At 50.1% G+C, this 25,733-nt stretch overlaps 1 protein-coding gene across 2 annotated transcripts in view; it reads left to right on the top strand.

The window, feature by feature from the left end:
* LOC135234451 (vitamin D3 receptor A) overlaps positions 1 to 24,992 on the top strand; it is a 53,363-nt gene extending 28,371 nt beyond the window's left edge. For both annotated transcript variants that reach the window (XM_064299079.1, XM_064299080.1), the window contains exons 3-10: positions 6,696 to 6,843; positions 9,008 to 9,138; positions 11,577 to 11,761; positions 12,338 to 12,437; positions 13,006 to 13,189; positions 14,517 to 14,668; positions 14,971 to 15,087; positions 19,134 to 24,992. In XM_064299079.1, coding sequence (XP_064155149.1) covers positions 6,698 to 6,843; positions 9,008 to 9,138; positions 11,577 to 11,761; positions 12,338 to 12,437; positions 13,006 to 13,189; positions 14,517 to 14,668; positions 14,971 to 15,087; positions 19,134 to 19,387 — 1,269 coding nt within the window. In that variant the 5' untranslated portion in view covers positions 6,696 to 6,697 and the 3' untranslated portion in view covers positions 19,388 to 24,992. The remainder of the gene's footprint in view (positions 1 to 6,695; positions 6,844 to 9,007; positions 9,139 to 11,576; positions 11,762 to 12,337; positions 12,438 to 13,005; positions 13,190 to 14,516; positions 14,669 to 14,970; positions 15,088 to 19,133) is intronic.
* The last annotated feature ends 741 nt before the right edge of the window (positions 24,993 to 25,733 follow it).

Below are 25,733 nucleotides of genomic sequence, written 5' to 3'. Positions count from 1 at the left end.
AATCTTCCAGACTGTTTAAAGAGACAATCAACATGGTATTTGTACACTTTTGACCTACTGGAATTCTAATACAGTAAATTTAAGCTGAAATAAATCTGTCTCTAATTGATTGTTTTAAAATGACCTCAAATCAAATCAAATCAAATTTTATTTGTACAGCGTATTTTACAACAGTTGTCACAATACACTTTACAGACAACCCTAGCCTAAACCCCCACAGGAGCAAGCCTAAGGCAACAGTAGCAAGGAAAAACTCCCTGTGGCACATGGGGAGAAACCTTGGAAGGAACCAGGCTCAAGGGGGAAACCCATCCTCCTCTGGTCGGCTCAGGGTGCCGACTGGTAACCAGCATGTCAGCCAGTTTATGCACAAGATATGATATGTGATGTGGCTCAGATGATGGGTGGGGCCGGGTGGCGGTGATGGGGAACAGCAGGTGGCGGCAGATGTGGGCAGGGTGGAGGCAATGACGAAGGAGGGGCTGGACCGCAGAGGTGGGGGAGACCAGACGACTCTCTAAGCACTCTCGAGGGTTGGGGCAAGAGCCCCGCCGGCAGCGTGGGGGAGAGGGTGGAAACGGCAATTAGGGAATTTGCAATATAGCAGACAGTGAGTAAAGTGGCAGCCTCTGATGTGAACAAAGTAGATGCCCTAATTGACTTGCCAAAAGAAATGTATGATAACATGAAATGTGCGGAGTCGGTGAAAAACTGAGTTTGAATATCTTTGGCCTAGGTGAATGTAAACTTTTGGCCTCAACTGTAAATAATGGAATACTTCGTCCAAGCTCTGCTTTCTGTGCTGTCGGGGTCCTACTGTTATTATTGATGGAATGTTGCAAGCCTAAGGGATCCTCGGTAATGTTGGAATAATGGGCCACAGAAGTCTGACGTAATGCAGAGGAAAAACCTGTACCCATATATGGATTTCTGGATCAGAGGGTAATTTCTCTAAGGAGAAAATGAATGGGAGTTTCACATAGCTGTCCCTTTCACAGTCTGTGATTTAAACTGGCGTTTAAAACTTGGACGTTTTTAATCGGGACACTGATAAAATGCCACGGGGTCCGCTGAAATCCGATGCCACATTCCAACCGATATAATTATTTTGCTAACAGCAAGCTAACGCTGCTGCAAATGCTATTGACGTCACACGTGGCCTGGCGGCTTTTCAAGCTGGTCAAAGCTACCGTTAGCCGGCAAAGAAAGTACTGAAACAACTTAAGGAAATTACTAATTTGAACAGCAACAATGACAACATTGTACGCTGCGTCGCTAACCACTTCACTGTTAGCAGTTTGTTTTTAAAAATTACACAGAATTTTAAAAAGTTACAACAAAAAAGGAGAAAAGCATTCTTTTTTTCAAATACAAACAAACGTCCACATGTCATAAATTATTCTGAAGGAGTTAGGAAAACGCCATTCATTTCTCCCATAGGCGGTCAATTTTTTGATTCAGGAGTATCAAAATGTTTACAAGCTCAAAGGGAATGACGACACAACTTCTGAGGCCCATGAGAGTTTGGATTTTTGGAAATAGAATGTTTCATTGCCCTTCAATTGAGTTTTTTCCAACCTGAAGGACAGGGCAAAATCCCATGATTTTACAAATTTCTTCGGTGCTTGTTGCATATCCGTTTTTGTGATCACAAGGAGGTGATGAATCGATTGTTTATCAAGCCCCGGCGCGTCCAGATGGGCGAGTTTCCGATGCTGGCGGACCCCAGAAATGCTCTGTGGCCGCGCGGTAATGATTAACAGACATTCCGCTCTGATGTTGCTGGAGACTCCGTGCCGAGGTGAAGCGCCGCTCAAAGTTCACATCTCGGCCCGTTCCCCCAGCGGAGGGCTCCGGACCCTGCCGGAGGGAAGCTTCGCCCCCGGACCGAGCCGCCGTCTGGACCTTGCATTCCACACTCTCCATTTTGACCGCCGGCAGAAACCGGTCCCTGGTGAATATTTTGGGAGCCGCGAGGCTCCGTGGCATTCGGCCGCGGCCCACCCCACGCTGCCTCACGCCGCGTATCGGGTTTGGGAAACGCTGCAGTCCGCGGACGTGCTGCCGCTTTATTCCCCTTCCCCCTCCTTGCTGCCAGTGCGGTCTGGCGGGGGCTTTTATTGATTCCTAAATTGTCCAGATTTGTATCTTTATTGATTCTGCCTTCACAGACGACAGAAATGAACCTCAATTCAGTCGTGTGCATGAAACAACTGGGAAATAAAGTAAATCTTTGCTCAGTAGGACCATGAACTATTAATTGAACAACTAGGTTTTGGGGCGATGGCCTCAAACCTGTTCAGCAGGGAAGGTATTAATTTAAAGGACTTTTCTGTCATTTTAGTTGGGGACACACCTCTGGAAGCAAAGTTGTTACGGAAAAGAACTTATATCGGATTTAAAAAAAGACATGACAGAGAGAGGTTGGGTTCAGCCAATGGCATGGAGCCCCTTTTGGAATGACAGATGGGGCACACCAGCATGTGGAAAGACAGACCCGATTAAGCGAATTAAGCCAAAGGTGAAATGGTTTTGTCATGCCCGGGACATATTTATCAATAATATGGGGAGGTTGGCTAATCATTCATAAGCCCCAAGCCGATAGCCCAGCCGAATATAGCCTACACTTGCTGTCATTGACCCCTTTCTGCTGGACTTTACCACTGACCACAGGAGGGCTAGGGGTGGCCAACCCCAGGGTATGAGAATGGCAAGGTCCCAGAAGCTGACCAATCCCAGGAATCGGGTGAGGGGCACGCCCCACGAGAACGTGCCGCCCCACCCCCCCCTCCCCCAGCTGAGATGGGCAGGTACTGGTGAGGAGACGTGTTAGGCGCTGCTGGTGGCCAGATGCCCGCCCCCTGCCCCCCGCCCCCCCACCACAGGGAGCCCGCAGCGCCAGGCCTGGCAGGATTAGGCGGCTGCTTTTCCCCGGTTAGTGAAAGGGCCTCTAAAGGGATTTCGGGCCCCGGTACCAGCGGCGACCCACCGGCTGCTTTATTCCGCTCTGCGAGCCAGCCGGCCACACGGCTGCCTATTCATCCCCCTGTCAGAGCGCCGACGGGCACAAAGTCCAGCTCGGCCGCCAAACGGGCGAGCGGCACACATTTGGGTGAATGCCTGCTCGTTTATTGAAACATAAAATCTTTGCCTCTCTTGTTACCGCTGCCAGTAAGCAAAACGGTAGATTGGTTATATTGTCCATTAGTGCGCCGAGCGTTTGAGAGAGATTTAATGTTGGCCTAGTTTAACGCCCTTTTCATCGCACGTAAATATCTTGCTTTCCCTTGCGGGGGCGGGCGAAGGGGTTTTGAGTTAATTTTGGAAAACGTGGCAACATTTCTTTGCTAATATGTTGCGCTTGCTAAATTGAAACACTAATCAGGGGTTAAATGGCAGCGCTCAGACACTTTCTGTTACAAGATCTCAGATCGGCGTTCGGCACAACATATACATTGTTCACTGGGTGTCACTTGGCTGTGTGTGTACGCGTGTGGTTTGGACCGCAGCCCAAGACTACTCAAACTTCCACTGTTCTCTCATCTCTTGCCACATTGTTTGGATTGCATTTGAACCGCCATTCGTCACAGTCGCGGTTATCGTGACGCTGTTGCTGGCAAATCGCTGAGGCCACGACTTAAAACCAGTAACTGCGTGGCTAATACCCAGTGGTGAACGGTAGTATTTGTGGGAGCGACCTGGATCGTAATGGGTGATAACTGCTTTGTTTATGATTTCATGGACACGTGCCTAAGCTCACATCATGCTGGCAATGGCTTTCCATGTAGCAGGACGCTCACACCGCACGCTTAAATTTCAGATAGAGCCGCGATCTGGGGTTTTCCGGCGACCGGGATTGGTGCTTGTTTGAATCGGTCGGTCTTCAGATGCCTCGAACCGAGCGCAGCCGCGTGGGATTGCTCCCGCGGTCCGTCAGTCCGCCAAGCTCGAACTTCAGGCTCTCGCAGCGTGTTGAGTCTACTGTGGCTGGGATAGTCTCACTGACGGCAGGCTCGCTGTCGCCTTGAAGAAACTTTTGGTCAACGTGTTGGAGGCAGGAATGGGCAAGGCTGCTGATTGGCTCATCCTGTTAAGGCACTGTTGCAGACCGTGGAAGAGTCTCATGCTCTGGTTTCTGTTTAGGTACTGTTTCAGTGTGTGGATGGGCCTTGTGTTTTGGTTTCTGTTTAGGTACTGTTTCAGTGTGTGGATGGACCTCATGGTCTGGTATTTGTTTAGGTACTGTTTCAGTGTGTGGATGGACCTCATGGTCTGGTATTTGTTTAGGTACTGTTTCAGTGTGTGGATGGACCTCATGGTCTGGTATTTGTTTAGGTACTGTTTCAGTGTGTGGATGGACCTCATGGTCTGGTATTTGTTTAGGTACTGTTTCAGTGTGTGGATGGACCTCATGGTCTGGTATTTGTTTAGGTACTGTTTCAGTGTGTGGATGGACCTCATGGTCTGGTATTTGTTTAGGTACTGTTTCAGTGTGTGGATGGACCTCATGGTCTGGTATTTGTTTAGGTACTGTTTCAGTGTGTGGATGGACCTCATGGTCTGGTATTTGTTTAGGTACTGTTTCAGTGTGTGGATGGACCTCATGGTCTGGTATTTGTTTAGGTACTGTTTCAGTGTGTGGATCGGCCTTGTGTTTTGGTTTCTGTTTAGGTACTGTTTCAGTGTGTGGATGGGCCTCGTGTTCTGGTTTCTGTTTAGGCACTGTTGCTGTGTGTGGATGGACCTCTTGCTCTGCTATCTGTTTTGGCACTGTTGCTGTGTGTGGATTGGCCCCGCAGGCTGTGACACACCCCTGATTCCTCCGCCCCCTCCGCTCACATTTGAAGTGCAGAGCACGTCTGCACTTTCCTAAAATTTCAGAGTTCAGAGACGTGAAAGAACACGCAGGTCAGTCGTCCAAAACTTCTGGAGAATCGGCGGTTGACAAGCGATAAAATAAAATACAGAGTTGGTCACAAAATTTAGAAAAAAAGAAGACTTTTTTTTTTTTGTCTATCTCATAGGTAGAAAAACAGCAGGATGTGAAAACCTCTGTTCTCTCCGCTTGCGTAACCATGGTGAGAGGGAGGGGGTGGGGGGGTGGAGACCCTTTGAATAGTTTGGGTGAGGTGTGGAATGAGCTAAATTATGACACCCACGCGCAGTTTCTGAGAAGGGAGACGGTGTGCTGGAGGAACACGCGCCCCGGCGCTGAGGCACATGGGACGGCGGGGCGCATGCAGCGGGTTAATCATCCTGGACGAGAGCCCTGCTGGTGCCCCCACTCCCAAGCAATTACAGCTTCAGCCGCTGCATTAGGCCCTGCTGGAACACGCGTTCCTGGTACGGCTGCTCGAATACCCGGTATATTGACACCTCTCTCTCTCTCTCTCTTTATCTCTCTCTCTCTCGCCCTCTCCCTCTCTATCTCTCTCTCTCTCTCTCTCTGCCACTGCTGGCTAGAAAAACAATCCACTCACTTCCTGGAACACGACCGCCCCCTCCCCTCCGTTCATCCTTTTCTGTTTAGGTGAAAAACAGAGTAATAATCACTCCTAATGAAAAGGATGTTTGTGTTCTTCAGCGTGCAGCTGTGATCCTGTGCTGTTCCATGCTGTTTATTTCCCCTGCATGATATATGACACTATTACCAGGCTCTGTGTTATTCAGGTCACTGCACGGCGACACACTCTCAACTGTGCAGGTGGGGTTTCTTTTTTTTTTTTTGGTGAATATTAGCCGTAGATTACACCCCGCACCCCCACGGGCCTGTGTCGTGTCGCTCTGCAGCCCCGTCACCTGACTTCCTCCCCACTCGTGAATCATGTCCATTGGAAGGCAAGGCATGCTGGGAGTTGCTGTTTGTTTGGCAGACGGCCGAATGTTTCGGTACACGCTGTTCTGCGCGTCCCGCCCGAGGGCAAGCGCAGGTCGAATGGAACAGGGCTCTGACCCGCGCCGGCTCAGAGTCCCGGGATAGGGACCGCAGCGCCACGCCGCTTCAGTCTGTTTGGGAGCGCGTTCTGAGGGCTGGGGGGGAAACTGGCCTCCGGTGTCAGGCTCGTAGTGTATGACAGGCCACTATTTTTAGGCCATTTCGGCCTTGGCAAAGAGAAAATTTCACAGGGTACCACGACAAAATGTGACAGCGGTAAGGTTAAAATCTGATTCAGCGAGAGGGCATGGAGTGCTTTTAGCACTCTGTAAAAGCACTCATCACATTTGTGCAATCAAAGTGACAAGATGGAGCGTACAGCTCCATGGTTTTTACCCTATTTCACATTATTTTTATTTAAACTGAAAATAAAATGGCCGGTACCTGTAAATTGTATGTAGATTGCTATGTATTTCTAGACACATTTATATCGTGCTATACACTTCTTTCATAACATAACTGTGTTGTTTCATTATTGTATATATTGACCTACTGGGTTTGCAATAACTGTGTGTCTGTCCCCTGGAGCAGTTTATACAAGTAAATGTTTTTTTTTCTATACGCTTTTGTTTGGCTGGTGTGCTGAAGGTGAGGGTGTGGAGTGCTTTCAGAAGCACAGCTCCATACAGAGCCTTGCTCATAGGGTCCTGTGGAGGTGGAACCTGCAGGCTGGCTGCGCAGCGGGCTCGGTGCCCACTGAGGCACGCGGCTGACGGGTCCCTCCTCTCACTCGTCCTCTCTGTCTCCCTCTCTCTCGCAGTAATGGACCCCATGGCAGTGAGCACCTCCGCTTCGGTCCCGGATGAGTTCGACCGCAATGTGCCCCGCATCTGCGGCGTTTGCGGCGACAAAGCCACGGGATTCCACTTCAACGCCATGACCTGCGAGGGCTGCAAGGGCTTCTTCAGGTGAGCCTTACCTGAGGGGGTAAACACGCTTCTTCAGCCAAGCCTACAGGGGTACTTACCAAGCTTCTTCAGCCAAGCCTACAGGGGTACTTACCAAGCTTCTTCAGCCAAGCCTCCAGGGGTACTTACCAAGCTTCTTCAGCCAAGCCTACAGGGGTACTTACCAAGCTTCTTCAGCCAAGCCTACAGGGGTACTTACCAAGTTTATTCAGCCAAGCCTACAGGGGTACTTACCAAGCTTCTTCAGCCAAGCCTACAGGGGTACTTACCAAGTTTATTCAGCCAAGCTTACAGGGGTACTTACCAAGCTTCTTCAGCCAAGCCTACAGGGGTACTTACCAAGTTTATTCAGCCAAGCCTACAGGGGTACTTACTAAACTTCTTCAGCCAAGCCTACAGGGGTACTTACCTGAGGGTGTAAACAAGTTTCTTTGGCTAAGCTTACAGGACTACTTACCTAAGAGGAGTAAACAAGCTTCTTAAGCCAAGCCTACAGGGGTACTTACCTGGGGGGTAAACAAGCTTCATTGGCCAAGCCTACGGTGGTACTTTCCTTGTGGGGGTAAACAAGCTTCTTCAGACAAGCCTACAGGGGTACTTACCTGGGGTGGGGGGAGGGGTAAACAAGCTTCTTAAACAAGCTTGCAGGGGGTACTTCACTGAGAGGAGTAAACAAGCTTCTTCAGTCAAGCCTACAGGGCTACTTACCTGGGGGTGTAACCAAGCTTCTTCAGCCAAGCCTACAGGGCTACTTACCTGAGAGGAGTAATCAAGCTTATTCAGCCAAGCCTACTGGGGTACTTACCTGGGGGGGGTCAACAAGCCTCTTCAGCCAAGCCTACAGGGCTACTTACCTGAGAGGAGTAATCAAGCTTATTCAGCCAAGCCTACAGGGGTACTTACCTGGGGGGGTCAACAAGCCTCTTCAGCCAAGCCTACAGGGCTACTTACCTGAGAGGAGTAATCAAGCTTATTCAGCCAAGCCTACAGGGGTACTTACCTGGAGGGGGGGGGGTAAATAAGCTTCGTTGGCCAAGCCGACAGGGCTACTTACCTGAGAGGAGTAATCAAGCTTATTCAGCCAAGCCTACAGGGGTACTTACCTGGAGGGGGGGGGTAAATAAGCTTTGTTGGCCAAGCCGACAGGGCTACTTACCTCGGGGGGTAAACAAGCTTCTTCAGCCAGGCCTACAAGGGTACTTACCTGATTGGGTAAACAAGATTCTTTAGCCAGTTGGGTGTGGATGCATCTGTCTAACCTGTACCTGCTGGTGTGGGCATATGGAGATATGAAAAAGAGGAGGTGAATTGAGAACAGGCCAGGCCAGTTTTTATCACATTCTGACTCCCTCTCACTAGTCAACTTTGTGCCACAGCCGTGTGGTGTGCCTTTCCTGTGTGCCCTGTTTACTGGTGCAGTGTCCTACAGGCCTCGGATAACCCCATCTGCGTTTATTTCTGTTTGTGTGCGTACGTTTTGGGCGCATGCCTGTGTGTATTTGTGTGAGAGTGTGTTTGTGTTTCCATGTGTATGCTGTGTGCGTGAGTGTGTGTGTGTGTGTGTGTGTGTGTGTGTGCGCAAGGCCTGTGTGTGAAGGGCACTTGCTGTCAGCTGCTGTGGCCGTGATGGCGGATGAAGTGTTTGTTTCTTTGTTAGGACTGGGTGGGGGGGGGGGGTTGTGGGGAAGGGGGGTAGGACTGGGTGTTTGTACTGTTCTACTGCTCTGTTTGTGTAACCTTCGGTTGTGTAAGCTCCGTTTGTGTGTGTGTGTAAGGCCTTGGCTTCATTAGAAGCCGTCTGTAATTGAAAGTTATATTTATTCTCCTGTCCCTTTCTGCCCTGCCTGGCCTGGCCCATCTCCACCTGGCTGCTGGCTGACTGAGTGACCCGCAGTGTGATATGCAGCCTGTCTCAGACTGTCTCCACTGTCCCAAAATACCCCCTTAATGTTTGTCAATCTGTATATCATGGCTGCGTGTGTGTATATACGTCCTCACAAATAATGTGTGTGTGCGTGTGTATGTCCTCATAATGTTTGCGAATGTGTATGTCCTCATAAATTAATGAATGTTGGCGCGCATGTGAGCCCATCCTCATAAATTGTGCAGATGCGTGTGTGTGTGTGTGACTCTCCTGTGCTTCTGTCTGCCGCCTCCCCCTCAGACGCAGTATGAAGAGGAAGGCGAGCTTCACTTGCCCGTTCAATGGCAGCTGTACTATCACCAAGGACAACCGGCGCCACTGCCAGGCCTGCAGGCTGAAACGCTGTGTGGATATTGGCATGATGAAAGAGTGTGAGTCCCCCTACGCCCTCTGCACACCCCCCAACCCCCTCACTCTCCCCCCTGCCCCGCAAGTCTTGAAACCCCCATCACCACCCCGAAACCAGCCCACCCCCAACATTCGCATACCTGCAATCCTGCTGACCCCCCCCCCCCAATCCTAAACACCCCCACTGCCAAATCTTGCCGCCGCAAGTCCTCCCAAACCGAAAAACTCATACACGCCTCCACACGGCCTCATGAGCTCCTGTGTGCACAGCGGTCTGTTACCCTCTCAGATCGGCTGTGAAGTGTGCTTTAATCATTCATGCAGATAACGCCCGACCGTAACACCGCTGCAGGCCAGACACACGCGAGCGAGCGGACGCGCACACACACACACACACACACACACACACACGCACGCACAGAACAATGAGCAGGGCGATAAACAAGCCGGGCACAGCTATGCTGAAGGATGCAGAGCGGGAGGGAAGGAGAGAGAGCGGGAGAATGACAGAGAGAGAGCCTAACAATGACTCTTTCTGTAGTCTTTTTATACAGAGGTTTTGCCTGACCCGTATTTCATTCAAGAGAGAGACGGAGGGATGAAGCAGTGTGATAGCTTTTAATGAGATCCACAAGGGAGAAAAAAACGCATCAAAATGGCCTCTTTGTGTCCAGGGAGGCAAACATGTGAAGCCGCTGGGTCAGCGCGCGGGGCGATTGTTTGTGCTTCGGGAGGAAACAAGGAAGTGGCTTGGCAGTCACTGAGGGGGCTTGGCCCTGTTACCGGTCTCTGATTGGCCAGCGAGCCACCAATCGGGGAGCTCGGAACGCTGCGCTGGCAGTTTGAGGATTATGTAAAGGCGAAGGTGAGGCTTCAGGAGTCCTGGAATTTCCCTCGCATCGTGCGCCGGCGGCACGAAACATAAAGAGACAAAAAAGGAAAGATAAATAAATGGTCACAACCGAAGGGAAGTCTCTGGAAACACAAACGCGGCCGGGCCCTCCTTTTCTTTAAGGTCCCCTTTGTTTTCGCTTTTCCGGGTGATCAAAGGCGTGGGCGTGTGCCCTGAACCCCCCCCTCCCCGCCGCTTCAAACAGCTTTGGGAGTCGGGCACATTGTCCGCTGCCGTTTGAGCGCGCTCCAAGAGATCGGCGGCGAAACCACCTGCAGATGTGCGGGGGGGGGTGCCGATTCGCAGACTCGCACTTCGTCTCACAGTTGAACTCGCACCATCTGACGCCTAGCTGTGCGTTCGGCGGGCCCCTGCTCAGAGGCAGTGACTTAGGCTGACACTCAGCGGTCTGCTGTTACACAGAGCAGAGCTCCGGTGCAGAAATTTGGACCCTACGTCCGCTCGAGACTGGGCTAGACGAGGTGCTGGAAGCCCCTTTCGGTATGTCGGTGCAATTCGGCGCCCAGATGGGCACGGTGGCCTATTCCCGTCCGCAAGCTTGCTCGTGATCTCATTTCTCCAAACGCTGGGATAGCCTGTGCCTCCCTCTGCTGTTCTGACTCCTGAAAGCTCCCGCAGCTTCTGTAAGTAAACCAAGCCCCGCGCGGGCCTTGGGCTGGATGTAGCAAGCCACCGTCAAAAGGTCCGTTATCTGCTCGTGAGGTTCCTGCATCCAACTGAACGCTTTCCAGCAAATCAAATCAAAATGTATTCATATGGCCCTTTTTACGATACGTTTGACGCCGAACTCAGCGTACACCAGCCTAAAACCCACACAAATAAAGGCCTAGGGTGACAGTGGCAAGGAAAATTTCCTTAGGGTGACAGACAGGAAGAAACCTTGGGAGAAACCGGTCTCCACAGGAGGAGCTCGGGGTATGGGGGTCACGGTAACCAGGACGGTCAAGTCCATTTTGTAATAAATTCTGATACTACTCTGATGTGTGTGGAGAGTGAGTGGGCTTAATGCAAAAAATATAAGGTTCCAGACAGATGTGGAAAAGGATGATATCGATGTATTGTGAAGTACTAATGTGTTTCCACAAATGGTTCGGTTTAAGACGTCTGAAACTTTGTAGACTTATTTTCTTCTTTGATGGGTTATGCTATGCAGTCCATTTACTCCCTCATTTTCAAATTTCAATACAATATAATGGCATATAATGGCTGTGGCATTTCGGTAATGGCATAACACACATTTTACAATGCGTTCCAAAACTATGGCTTGGAAAGATCATTTTATAACCAAGCAACTAAACATTTAAAGGGATAGTCAACCCAAAAAAATGTTGATGTTTTTCTTTTGACACATGCATATCCTTTCCATGATATGACCTTTTAAATGATCCTGTTTTCATTGACAGCTTGCTAACGAGCCACAGTGCTTAAGCAGTTGCTCATGCAAATAGTGATGCTAATAATAGAAGGTGTTGAAGTTAATGAGGCGAAACGGCAGCAGTGATATAGACATCGGTTGGGGTAATAACAGCGGGTCTGTCTGCGTGTCAGTCATTCTGACGGACGAGGAGGTGCAGAGGAAGAAGGATCTGATTCTGAAGCGAAAGGAGGAGGAGGCGGCGCGGGAGGCGCTGAAGCCACGCCTGAGCGAGGAGCAGACCCAGGTCATCGCCTCGCTGGTGGAGGCGCACCACAAGACCTACGATGACTCCTACTCTGACTTCCAACGCTTCCGGGTTAGGCCCCGCCCCCACACCTTAGCACTGCCATATCACCTCACATCACTAATCTCTACCACCGCCAAATCACCACACTCATCTCTACCACTTCTCCAAATCACCACACTCATCTCTACCACCGCCAAATCACCACACTCATCTCTACCACCGCCAAATCACCACACTCATCTCCTCCACTTCCCCAAATCACCACACTCATCTCTACCACCGCCAAATCACCACACTCATCTCTACCACCGCCAAATCACCACACTCATCTTTACCACTTCCCCAAATCACCACACTCATCTCTACGACCGCCAAATCACCACACTCATCTCTACCCGCCAAATCACCACACTCATCTCTACCACTTCTCCAAATCACCACACTCACCACCCCCACAATCCACACTCATCTCTACCTCCGCCAAATCACCACACTCATCTCTACCACTTCCCCAAATCACCACATTCATCTCTACCACCGCCAAATCACCACACTCATCTCTACCACCACCAAATCACCACACTTACCAATGCTTTTGCTCTTTTGTGTTTGTATGTGTGTGGGTGTTCACATGTGATTGTACAGCCTCCAGTGAGGGAAGGTCCTGTGACACGCAGTGCCAGTCGTGCCGCCTCCCTCCACTCTCTGTCCGACTTCTCTTCAGACTCCTTCAGCCACTCCCCAGGTGAGCCACTGCAGCATACCTCCCCTCCCTTCTGTGGGGTGGAGATAACAGCCTCTCTCTCTCCATGTGCTGGTCAGAACTAATGGCCTCTCTCCCTGTGCTGGGCGGAGCTAACTGCCTCTCTCCCTGTGCTGGGTGGAGCTAACTGCCTCTCTCCCTGTGCTGGGTGGAGCTAACTGCCTCTCTCCCTGTGCTGGGCGGAGCTAACTGCCTCTCTCCCTGTGCTGGGCGGAGCTAACTGCCTCTCTCCCTGTGCTGGGCGGAGCTAACTGCCTCTCTCCCTGTGCTGGGCGGAGCTAACTGCCTCTCTCCCTGTGCTGGGCGGAGCTAACTGCCTCTCTCCCTGTGCTGGGTGGAGCTAACTGCCTCTCTCCCTGTGCTGGGTGGAGCTAACTGCCTCTCTCCCTGTGCTGGGCGGAGCTAACTGCCTCTCTCCCTGTGCTGGGTGGAGCTAACTGCCTCTCTCCCTGTGCTGGGCGGAGCTAACTGCCTCTCTCCCTGTGCTGGGCGGAGCTAACTGCCTCTCTCCCTGTGCTGGGTGGAGCTAATGGCCTATTTCCACCTGCAGAGTCAGTGGATATGAAGCTGATGAACTTCAGCAGTCTCCTGATGATGTACCAGGACAGCGCAGCCAGCCCCAAATCCAGCGAGCCAGACAGCCCCAGCCTGTCCATGCTGCCTCACTTGGCCGACCTCGTCAGCTACAGCATACAGAAAGTCATCGGCTTTGCCAAGATGATCCCCGGGTTCAGGTGCGTGCGTGAGTGCGCCAGTGCGTGTGCGCGCGCGACTTGTTTGTGCGCATGTTCGTGTGCTTGTGTCTGGGAGAGGGTCAAGGGTCATTTTCCATGCCGTGTGCTCCTGAGTGCACACCGTGTCTCTCATTACAGCTGCAATCGAGATTTTAACATATTTACAATGGAACATCCAGCTGGTGCGGCCGAACGGAATTCTGGGTAAGCAATGAATAAACATTGCTGCGAACCCTGCCTGTTGCCTGTAATTGATGTCGGAGTGCACTTACGCAGTCTGCTGCTCTGCCAAAACGCGAGCTTATTATGATCCGTCAGTCGTCCGGCGGCCAGCGCTGGGTGCAGCACTACGGGGACCTCTGCGTCTGCGGCAGAGCCACGCTGCCAAAAGTACAGCCTTCTAGAAAAATCCCGCCGGTTTCTTCCGTTGTTTGCGTGAACCTTCACCGCACTGAAATTGCGAACATTTTTGAGTCTGGAGAGAGTGAGAACGAGGGGGGGCGGGTGCCGTTTCACCCTATTCTAGTCTGGCTCTGAAGGGCTCTTGAGAACTTGAAACGAGGCGACTCCAAAAACTGGGTGTAAAGCGAGCCCCCTGGCCTGGCGAGAGTCCGGGAGCTCTCTGGTAAACGGTTCCGCGGGGGCAGAGTTCCCGCCAGCCAGCGCGGCCCGCGGCCGTAAGCGGAGAGCTGAAAATAGGACGCCGCGCGTCACCTGATCGACTCACCTTCAATGGGAGCATTGTGTGTACTGCGGAGGGGCCGTTGCCTCGGCAACCCGGCGCCCGCTAATATGGCTGTACATCCCGTTCCTCTCCTTTCCGGCGAAAGGGGGGCGGGGGGGGGACAGCCGGGGCGCTGACGCAGGTCTCTGCGCCTCCGGCTGTGTCCCGCCCGCGTGCTCGCGCGCAAACCTCGCACCCCTGCCTAAAACGGCCCGCCGTGCTCTCGATCCCCCGCCTCCCCCCCGCTCCTTGTTTAGTCTAAGGGGCGCGCGGCCGGCCCGGGCTGCGATGCAGATGACCGCTCGTTAAAGCCAGCATGCCTGCATCTTCATGAGGAAGAGCGCGCCGCGCAGGCCAAACCGCTAGCCCTTGTTTTGACTCGGACGTGAGCTGCGATCGTATCTTCTCGTCTGTCTGCCTTCACAAACGCAGGACTCCCGGTCCCCGCCCTGCGAATGTTGGTGGCTCAGGGCGACGTCGATCGATCGGCTCCCAGGGTGCCGTTTGCTGGAAGCTCGGTGCGAAGTGGTTGGCTCTGAGGGCGTTGTCAGGGTGACGTGTGAGGTGGCCGTGTAGCGACTGGTCTTTGTGTTTGGCGGGCAGGGACCTGACCGCGGATGACCAGATTGCCCTGCTCAAGTCCAGCGCCATCGAGATCATCATGCTGCGCTCCAACCAGTCCTTCAACTTGGAGGACATGTCCTGGACCTGTGGAGGCCCTGACTTCAAGTACTGCGTCAATGACGTCACCAAAGGTATACACGCAAAACACTATACACATACGCACCTGCCTGCACAAACACACAAAACACACACACACTATGCCTCTCTCTCTCTCTCTGTCTGACTGTACACACGCATAACTGCATCTGTCCCACAATGCATTGCTTCAAGCAGGTAATAAGGATGGCAGAAATGAGAGCATAAATGCAATGCGGGTAATGATGAAGGATACATTTGATAAATATCACAAAGAGCCAAGATGCATGATAACATGATGGCTTGAATGGGCAGAAAGATAGGAGCAGTGTAACTCCTCCCCCCGCCCTCCCTGCAGCCGGACACACCCTGGACCTCCTGGAGCCGCTGGTGAAGTTCCAGGTGGGGCTGAAGAAGCTCAACCTGCATGAAGAGGAGCACGTCCTGCTCATGGCCATCTGCCTCCTGTCTCCCGGTACGGCCTGCGCCGAGGGGGCGTGTCCGGGGGGGTGGGGGGGGGGTGTTTGAGGGGGCGTGTCCGAGGGGGCGTGTCCGGGGGTGGGGGCGTGTCCGGGGAGTGGGGGGTGTTTGAGGGGGTGTGTCCGGGGGGGTGGGGGGTGTTTGAGGGGGCGTGTCCGGGGGGTGGGGGGGTGTTTGAGGTCTGGGGTGACGAAGCCTCTCCCCTTGGGGGTTTCTTCCCAAAAGGGGGCGTGTCCAGTGTGGGTTTTTGTCCGCTTGCGGGTGTTGCTTGTGACATGGCATTACTGACCACTTCCCCCATTGGACAGCACTTTTCGAAGGCATGCCACAGTGTGATGAAGGGATAAATGCATTATTATTATTATTAGTATTATTATTAGGGGCCCAAGCACCAAGGGTACGTGGGACCCTTGTTCTTTAGGATTATTATTATTTTTCTTCTGCCTTTTGCTATATTTCACCCCTTTCACATTCTCAAAAACCTATGAAATTTGGCAGGCATGTCTAGTCTGACTGCCAATGCATTATGCATGACACGCATGCAGCTGGCACTCTAGGTGGCTCTATAGCGCCACCTGCAAAATACATTGAAAAGTATTAAGGCCATCCAATTTCACTCACACGCACCAGATTTGTTCCACATGTGTATCTCCTCATCCTGAACATATTTGCTCATAGAATCCATACAGTTTGCCCTGTTAGATTTTTTTTTTGTTGCCATTTTGCATTTTTTTTGCAAAGCAGGCTTTTTTGTACTTCTGCATTTGTCCGATTCTCACCAGATTCGCTGTGCATGATCTACCGCGTGTTCATGTGTTAAATTGTGAAGGAAATTTTGATATGTCCAAAAATGGCCACAGGACTGTAATATAAACAAAAATTGCTGGCCACGCCCAAAATATGCATTTGGTCACCAATTTATGCAGATTGCAGTGGAAAATGGATATAGCCATAGTGTGGACGAGCATCCCCATGCTCCCCACTGTTATAGTGCAGTGTTCAAAGATGGCAGTAGGATGACAATTAAAATTTAATGGTGGACCACACATAAAATTATGCTTATAGCCACAAATTTAGGTTGGTTGGTTTTTAACAGTAATCCAGGGAATTATAGAAACCCACATTGTGTATGAGCACGCACAGGCTCACAGTGTTATAGTGCAATATGGCTTGCAGGGAGCGATTTTTGCAAAATGCTATTTTGCATTTGATCCATAAAGCCTAATTGTGCAACATTTGACAGGAGCTCTCTGAAAGATTCCTTTAAACTGTCCTGAGAAGTACATCCCCATACCAAGATTCTTACTGGTAGTGAAATACGAATATGCAAAAATTGTAGAAAAGATATTTGACCACTCCTCCTTTAAATCCAGCCACCGTTAAAATTTTGATAATATAGAAATTGAAAATGTAGATCATGTGTATCGCATTTCGTGTACCTACCACCTAATGTGGTACTACAGCACCACCTCAAAATAGCAATGATCAAGTCATTATTACAGATGTACCCTCACATCCAATACACACTAAATTAACAATGGATGATATTTGGATAAGGTTTGCAGTCCTTGTATAAGTTGCTATGATATTTTTTGGCTGAACAGCGACTTGTCTGGTAGAACTCAAACAGACTGTCACTCATAGATCTCCCCTCCCCCCACATTCACTCTCTGCAAGCAGGCCATAGAAACCATAATCATTTTCTCTCTCCATTGGACTAGAAGTGGTTAACCTGTGGGTTACCGGTCTATAATGAGGTCTGATCCGCAACTGAGAACAGTTATGCTGCAGAAAGACTGCAGAACACTAATGCTCTAAACCCCACTGTCGCTGCTTTCATGAACACGCCCATGTCTCCAGCAGTGCTATCAGGGGCATTCGATGCTGAGAGAAGCATGTCGGTAATCTTAGCCACTGTCCTCAGTCACAATGAAAACGCTTTCGTCTGGAGCCAGGAAATGAAACGCGTCATCCGTCCAGCCCTATGCGAGTGACTTATGTAAGCTTTCAGCAATGAATGCAGGAGAGGGCTGTGGAAACCTGCATGATTATGATGATAATAACAATAATACTGAACACAGTTCCTTCATAGTGCATAGGGCACAGAACATAGGGAGAGTATGGACACACGAAACAAATAAAACAATGGGTAATACAATAAACACTGAATAGTAATACATATATAATATTGTTTAAATTTGAAAGCAAGTAAAAAAAAAAAATTAAAACATTTTAAATCAGAGAAAACCTAATTTGAGGCCCTGATAAAATATGGTAGATTGTTACGAATTTGGAGGCCCAGCTGTGACTGCCTGGTCCCCTCTCGTTCTGGTATTTGTAGTTGGAAGTGGTTGTGGTTGTGAGAGTGAGAACAGGAAAGCTGAAGTTTGGTTTTCATAATGCCACGATTGTGAGCGGTTGTTCTTCGAGGTTGTCGAAACCATTTCTTATAAAACCTTAAAAAACCTTCTGCCAACGGCCAAGAATATGTGGTTAGCAGCAGGAGCATTTGTTTCGAATGCACCGTTCGAAGACTTGGCGTCAAACTGATGAGTTGTCACTTTCGAAGATACGCTGCAAACAACAACTGTTCTGTGTAACCTTTGACCTATTTGTTTAGATTAACTGGTGTGTGTTCAAAGGGTAAAAGGCAGTTAAATTTTAATTTTGCTGAGTGTTACATAATTCATGTTCTAAATCTGTCTTGTTGGCTTGACTGTTGACTTTTTTGGCTCGTGATCTACTTATCCGGTGGCCAGCACAATGTGATCTGCCTGCCACTACATTGGCGGACATTACAAACCCATAGCTTGCTAACTAAACTAGCATAGATCAATAGCAAAGTGAATGTAGCTTTTGTCTACAGTATGCCATATCTACACTCAAAAAAATAAATAGGTGGACTGTAGTTGCACGCAGTTATTATCAAATAGGCTGTGTCAAACTGATAAACCTAAAGACGTCACATGTAGGCTACTTAATTGCGTCTATAATTTTAATAAGTAAATTAACATTTTTTATGAAGTAAATACAATGATTTTGTGATTTTTTCTTTAAGAAGCGTTGTAGTGTTCTATATATCTAGTGCTGGGCACAGCTACTAGCTGAACTATATTTTCCAGTAGCCTACTGTGTGTGTACTATTTCTAAAATAAAGTAGAATTGTACGTGTATTAGCATGAAAGTACAATTGTTAGCCCAGTTATCATATTATGACTAGGAAATACTCCAGCATTAGATTTAAAACACCATTATCCACTGGATATTGAAAGTGAAATTAACCACCATGACTGCCGTGTCTGTATAAAATGCATTGGCAAAGTTCATTGCCGTCAGGTGAAAATTATAAGCCGAATTGTACAGAAACCTGTCTTGGCATGAAAGTGAAATCATTGGATCAGTGTCGTATCTGGTCAATTATCTACTGAATATTGAAAGTGAAATTCCCTGCCTAAAATAGACCTGATATATTGTGTGACCACTACAGCTGTTCTGCCTCGCATAAAATGCATTGGCAAAGTATTACTGTCATGTAATACTGGTCATTTACGTAACCGTACCACAAAATATTGAGTGTGCAATCGTGTCTATATCATGACTGAGCTTGCTTAATGTAATTTCATGTCAGTCACGTGTACCTGTCAGGCACAAGCTGTGGGTAAGAGGGATGAAAACGGGAAGAATTCAGAATTTTACTCTGACGCGCAATCTACCGACATGACCTCTGCAATCAGCTGATAGATCGCAATTCACATATTGGGCACCCCTGATCTAAGGCTTTATTTGGGTTATAATCTGACAAACAAATTATGTGTCTGGAAAATTTGGGTCTGTTGACACAGTCACAGACACATTTATTATTCTACTTTAGGACCTGCCCCTTTATTTGTTGTGCTACTCCAAGACCGGCCCCATTATTTCTTACGCATCCACAGCCTCCCCCCCATCCCTATTGCTTGTGTTCCCATGAGCCTGCTCCCTCATTGGTTGTACTCCCAGAACCCTTGCCCTGTCATTGACTATACCACCCCATCCCCGCAGATCGGCCGGGGGTGCAGGACCACGCCCGCGTGGAGTCTCTGCAGGACCGGCTGTCGGAGGTGCTGCAGGCCTACATCCGGGTGAACCACCCGGGCGGGCGGCTGCTCTACGCCAAGATGATCCAGAAGCTGGCGGACCTGCGGAGCCTGAACGAGGAGCACTCCAAGCAGTACCGCTCGCTGTCCTTCCAGCCCGAGCACAGCATGCAGCTCACGCCCCTCGTCCTGGAGGTGTTCGGCAGCGAGGCTTCGTAGCACCCCCTCCCCCACCCGGCTCGCTCGGAGGTGGGACAGAGGGGAGGCGCCAGGACCGCGGGGTGGGGAGGGGAGGGGCGGGGTTACTGGTGGTCGGGGGGTGGGGCGTCGGCTGAGGCCGCAGTAAGTGGGGAGTTCCCCCCGCGAGTAGAGAAAAGGGAATCCTGAGAGATTTTATGTATACATATATAAATATATATATAATTATCTATATTTAAGGAAAGCATAGTTTATATTGAAAATCAGTGGAGGATTGATGCTGTGTTTTTCACAGGATGGCTTTGAAAAACACTGTGTGCGCGTGTGTGTGTGTGTGTGCCTGTTTGTCTGTTCTAGAAGGGTTTTGAACCGTAGCCAAGAGTGTACACACACACACACACATGCGTACTCACAGGAACACACACATACACAAACACACACACACACACTGCTGGCTGTAATGAGAAAGTGAGGCCTGTTTTCGAGGTTTGTATATGAGGATATTTAATGACCACTGGGCGTGCAGTTCAGGGTGAGCGAGGAGGATTCGGAATCTGGTACGAGGCGCACCGTCCCCGCGGGATATGCCCTCGCCTTCATTCAAACAGCCTGGCAGAGAGACAGGTGACCAGTGCCAGCCAATCGGGATCCCTCCCGCGGACCCTGGGGCCGGGAGCGATGCGATTGGAGGGTCCTTGTCGATTTCTCCTGGCCCAGGGGAGGCGGGGGCCCGTCCCGTCGGAGGGCGCGTGCGACCCGTACACAGGACCTCTGACGGGTGTGGAGGGGGCTCGGCCGGGCCGTCGGGGGCTCCCCTCGGTGGGAGGAGCCACGGCACGCGTTCGCTGTGTCGTCGTTCAGGGATTCGTGGCAGACGAGAGTACGCAGGGCCAGCCCTGCGCTGCTAGCTCAGCCGCCCTTTGGGCTACATGCTGTTTATTCAATTGGCACTGCGTAACCGCAGACACATCTGAGTAACTCGATCCAAGTCCCCCCGAATGTGTTTTTCGGGAGCAACAGGTGTTCAAAAGACCAGCTGATGGTTCTCGCTGTTCTTTAGACCTTTCACAACAACCTTCTCCTCCTCCCACCCCTCCACACCGCATTCAGATCTGATTCTGTGCCACAGGTCCTGTAGTGTCACATCACTGAAAATAAAGCCAGCATCTTTCTGTGGTTTGTTGGGTGGTGCTGCCCCCTGTTGGTTTGAATCTGTAAATACCGCAGTATTAGTTGTGTACATACGTAGGGCAAAATACGTAGGTGAAACTAAGATAAACCATTGAAGATACTCTCAAAATATATGCAAATATTATACTGACTATTTTCTTTTTTTGATGTTTTATTTTTTCACTCTTAAAGTAACACTATGCTTTGGCAAGCTCATGTATTCCTTTTCAGTGTGAATACATTATTTGGAAAAAGGTTTGGTCAGTTTTAAGATGAGCAATGGGGTGTGTTAGAACATTAATTTTTACGTGTTTTAAACTTTTTGCTGTTGTTTGTTGTGGGAAAATGGAAGAAATTCAGACTAAACCTAATGCTGCTCTCTACGGTAAGCCATACCATCCCATGTATATAAAAATCACAGAGCGCTCCGTTGTAGCCCGACGGTGCGTCCACCCTGACTAAACTCTACTAGCCACCAAAACAGCCATGTTCTGCGTTCCTCTACGCGCCCGTGAGCGCCCGCCAGCGCCCGTGAGCGCCCGCCAGCGCCCGTGAGCGCCCGCCAGCGCCGCGGAACGGAAGCCGCGAGCTCACCTCGGAGCTATGAAGCGGCCGCCGGTTCCAAAACGGCCGGGGGAGAACTGCTGTGCTCAGAAGGAAGGATTTCCCATGCTGCTCTTGGGTTTTTTTCATTTTTAGTTTTATTTTTTTATTTTATTGTTGTTTTATGTTGGGGGGGTGGAGGTTGGGGGGGGGGGGGGCGTTGAGATGCAGGGCTTTTGCTTTGGAGCCGTCCCGTGGGGCGGGGTGGTGGGGGGGTGTAAAGGAGGGATCAGCCTTTTGACGTGTGTGTGCCTGAGTGGGTTTGGCTGATCCTCGGGGCCCCCGGAGTGTGAACGGATGGGGGGGGGCGTCGGTGTGAGGCCTGCAGTGCCCCTGTACGCGGGGCTTCGCTCGGGGAGGGCCGCCGCGCTCTGGGCAGAGATGGGCGGGGCTGTGCGGGCGAGCGCAGCGGTGTGTGTAGGAAGTCTGGTTACAGCACAGGATGCCACGGTAACTGGCATCCTGTGCTGTGTTTTCATACTGCGCTGATGCCCATGCCCCTCCCACCCCCCATCCCCCTACACACACACACACACACATATGCACACACCCGCCCGCGCGTGCTATTGATCTTGCTTATGCATTCTGCACTTGCAGAAGGCCACGTGTGTCTTCAGCAGCACCATTGATAACCCATGGAGAGCAGCTCTCCTGAATCTCTCCCTATAGCGCCCCCTGCCTGAGGCAAGCAGGACTACACTCTGACCCAACCCTCTTGATTAGGGCAGACTGCCTTGCACCGCACCCTACCCTCCTCAAAGTATACTGCCTTGTACCACACCCTAACCCCCTCAAACAAAGTATACTGCCTTGTACCACACCCTAACCCCTGCAAACAGAGCTGACTACCTTCCACCACACCCTAACTCCCGCGAACAGAGCAGACTACCTTCCGCCACTCCCTAACTCCTGCAAACAGAGCAGACTACCTTCCACCACACCCTAACTCCTGCAAACAGAGCAGACTACCTTCCACCACACCCTAACCCTAACAGACAGAGCAGACTACCTTCCACCACACCCTAACTCCTGCAAACAGAGCAGACTACCTTCCATCACACCCTAACCCTAACAGACAGAGCAGACTACCTTCCACCACACCCTAACTCCTGCAAACAGAGCAGACTACCTTCCACCACACCCTAACTCCTGCAAACAGAGCAGACTACCTTCCACCACACCCTAACCCTAACAGACAGAGCAGACTACCTTCCACCACACCCTAACTCCTGCAAACAGAGCAGACTGCCTCGTCGTGTTACCTGGGTCACACACAGGTTGCATACGCAGTTTCACGTTGAGAACATTTTACGGTTTATCTTTCTGAATGTCATTTCATTGTCTTATTTGTATCGGGATTATGTAAACATACACACACATACAGTTTTTCCTGTATCCAGGGCTGCTTTTATCATGATTTGTGCCAAGGAGGGGTGCCTCCTGTAGCCGAGCTCACGGCTGGCCAAACGGTTTCAAAGGTTTACTCAGACTCATTTTTTGCTGCTCAACCAGAACAGGACAGTACGCATGGTGTAGTTAAGGGCGCCCTGTGACTGGCGACAGGGTACGCCCGCCAATCAGAATCCACACAGAGCGCAGCCGCCGGGAACGCCGCGCTACATAATCGCTCGTTTCTCCGCCGTCTGTGAGCGACGATTCCCCCCCGCCCTTTTTTCCCTTCTGTGATGCGTTGTGTTGCTATGGTAACGGCTGCAATGTGTGAATGGAGAGTTTAAGGGGCGGGGCCACCAGTATGAACTACCTCTCATCTGCACAAGGATTTATTTTTGCATGAGTGTTTTTATTCAGTTTTTTTTTTTTTTGTTCTTTTGTACCTCCTGTTTTTACTATAACTTTACATTCTACGTGCTGGACAGTTACCTCAGAGCATCTCAAGGAGTGGAGGAAACGGATCAAAAAGACTTCACCCCGACTCTTCTGGGCTGGAGGCCAAGCCGTGGGGGGCGGGGACTGTGACTCGGGACGTTTCGACGCCGTGGACAGCCGTACAGGACGGGGGGGTGGGGGGAGGGGCGGGACGGTTTGGAAGCCGAGCTGTGGCCTCCGGCCCAGTCAGCACGCTGCAGTGCCTCCAGCCATGTCTGCTGCTGTTCATTATGTAGCACGAGACTGCCGCCTGCTTATTAGCCCAACCCGGTCTGTACGTGTGTGTTTGTCGGAGCATGCGAGAACTGTACGAACCTTAGCAAGAATGTAGGTTTTTTTCTTTTAGTTTTTTTTTTTAGTTATTTGTTTGTTTTTTTGTAGTACACAAACGGGTATATTCAGGGCCCAGTTTTGGTGTCTGTCAGGTCTGCTTATAAACTAGCTCTAACACCGCTGCCTCCCACCCCCCTTCCCCCCCCCCGCCTCGCCCCGCGCTCTGCCTGTCTGACGCGGCTCTCTCCGAAACGCCGGCCTTCTCCGAACGCCTCTCCTTCGCGGGCGGCAGGCCACGGCGAGAGACGCGCGGGGCGGGGCGGGGCGGGGCGCCCGACCGTGGTCACGCTGGCAGGAATAGCTCCTAAGCGCCTGCCGTTCATAACCCGCTTGCTTCGAGCGCGACAACCCGCCGATCACGTCCGCAAATTTTGGTCGTGCCCCCTTCCCCAGACAGGAAGTTGCCGGACCCGGGCGTGGCGAAGCGCACAGAGAGAGAGCGACTCTGTGAGGGTGGGGCAGCGTGGCCCTCGCCGCCGTGGCAACGCCGCAGACACATCGCGCAGATTTACAGCGCTGGTTAACAGATCTCTGTACAGATTTCAAAATAACTGACCCGTTCTTCCCCTCTACCTCTATGACAGATAAGACTGACACACGTTTAGTATGCACATCCCTGCTACCAGCAGTTTCCCCTGTATAACCTACCTTATACCTACCCTGTCTGTTGTGTAATGTGTATATAAGTGTAACACATAAAGCGTATACCTAGGCCATAAATGGACACTGTGTTAAGCAGGGAGGGGATGGTTTTGTACATGAACACACACACACCCACACAAACACACAAACACACACACACACACATATGCATAAGCTTGCTTAGTTACCACAGTGTGCCAAAAACCTGGAGCCTTATTCATAACCTTGGGTATTAATCTTGACGTATTGTATAGCTGCCGATATATGTATTCAAAACCGTTAAACTAAGAGAAAAAAAAACGCTTTTAAAACGTGCTGACGATCATTCAGAGGACTTGTGCGGGAAGTGTAATCTAAAAGCCATCGCCGCGATCCTGCGACACCCTCGCTCCCATAGCAGAAAAAAAAACAAAAAAAAAAACAAAACACGGAGCCGTCGTGGAATGTAACAAAGGTCGTAGACTCGTATCACTAACAAATGCCTTAAAGAACGCGCTTTTTCGGCTCGCGCGGTAACAGCTGACGTGCATGCTCGATCGGCGCCCCTGCTATTCGTTCAGCCGCTGAATTTCGGACGCATCTCATTTGCTGGCTGTTACGCGCGAAGAGGCCGAAAGTATCATGTTTTCTATATCTACAGCATCCAGTCGAGAAAACAGATTTAATCATTTTATAGCTGTACGTATTAGTATTTTTATTTTGTTTTATTGAAGAATTCCCCACGAAAGCACTTACATACTAGCTACCCATGAATTCCTGTAATTAACTGATATGGACCTTGCATATAAATCAATGCAGGTCTGAAGCTGTTGCTGTTAGTGAGGTAATTGCTCTAATTTGATCATTGATAATCTTTATTGCATTTCTCTTTGTTCTGTCATGGTCTATTATGTTTTTTGTTTCTATTCTGAAAAACTGATCAATTGACTGTATTGTAATTAGTATGTGAAATGTTTTGAAAAATTCAAATAAACCTCTGTACATACCATGAGTGTATTTTGTATGGTTTCATGACTTTTTAAGGTGACTTGCTTTATGTTGGTTTACATTTAATGCTCAGATCTAATCAACTTACAGACAAAAAAACTGGACAACGGAAGAAGCTGGTGGCTGCAGTGAATCCACGAGGCTTTCGAGCAGAAAGGTTAGCGATTTTTAGAGCTTCTGCAGTGAATGCATTTATAACATTGGAAAAAATGTTAATTGTTTTATGGGGTTGGCATGGTTTCAGGAGGTAATGTGGGTAGAATTTGGAAAGTCAAAATGAACCACATCCTGGTTTGAGGACATGAATGCGTGTCCTCAAATCGATTGCAAGGAGCGTGGGCAATGGAGTGACTCATAAAGGATTTACAGCAAGCTTTATTTAGCCTCAGGGAAAAAAGGTTATAATGGTCTCAGAAAGCCATGGGATGTGCAGTGGTGTATATTGGTTAGAGAACTGGGCATCTAACCCAGAGGTCACGAGTCTGACTCCCGGGTTGGGGTACAGCTGTTTCAATCTAGTGTGTGACCTGAAAGAAACTATGTAAAAGGTAGGTGTCTGAGATTGGAGCTCACAGATGACCTGGAAGAATGGGCATGGGTTCACATGAGCTCATGTTCGTAACTGTACTATGGATGTGCAATATGGGGGTTATTCAAGTTTGAGTACATGCAGGAGAGAAGTTAGCTTAATTCTAAAAGTGTGCTCCTCAGCAGTTGAGGTGAATTCAGAGCTGTGTGTGTGACT

The sequence above is a fragment of the Anguilla rostrata genome, chromosome 11, assembly GCF_018555375.3.
Source record: "Anguilla rostrata isolate EN2019 chromosome 11, ASM1855537v3, whole genome shotgun sequence".
In the NCBI taxonomy this organism is placed as follows: domain Eukaryota; kingdom Metazoa; phylum Chordata; class Actinopteri; order Anguilliformes; family Anguillidae; genus Anguilla; species Anguilla rostrata.
The sequence above is the reverse complement of the archived record's forward strand: the minus strand, read 5'-3'. Positions and strand labels throughout refer to the sequence as shown.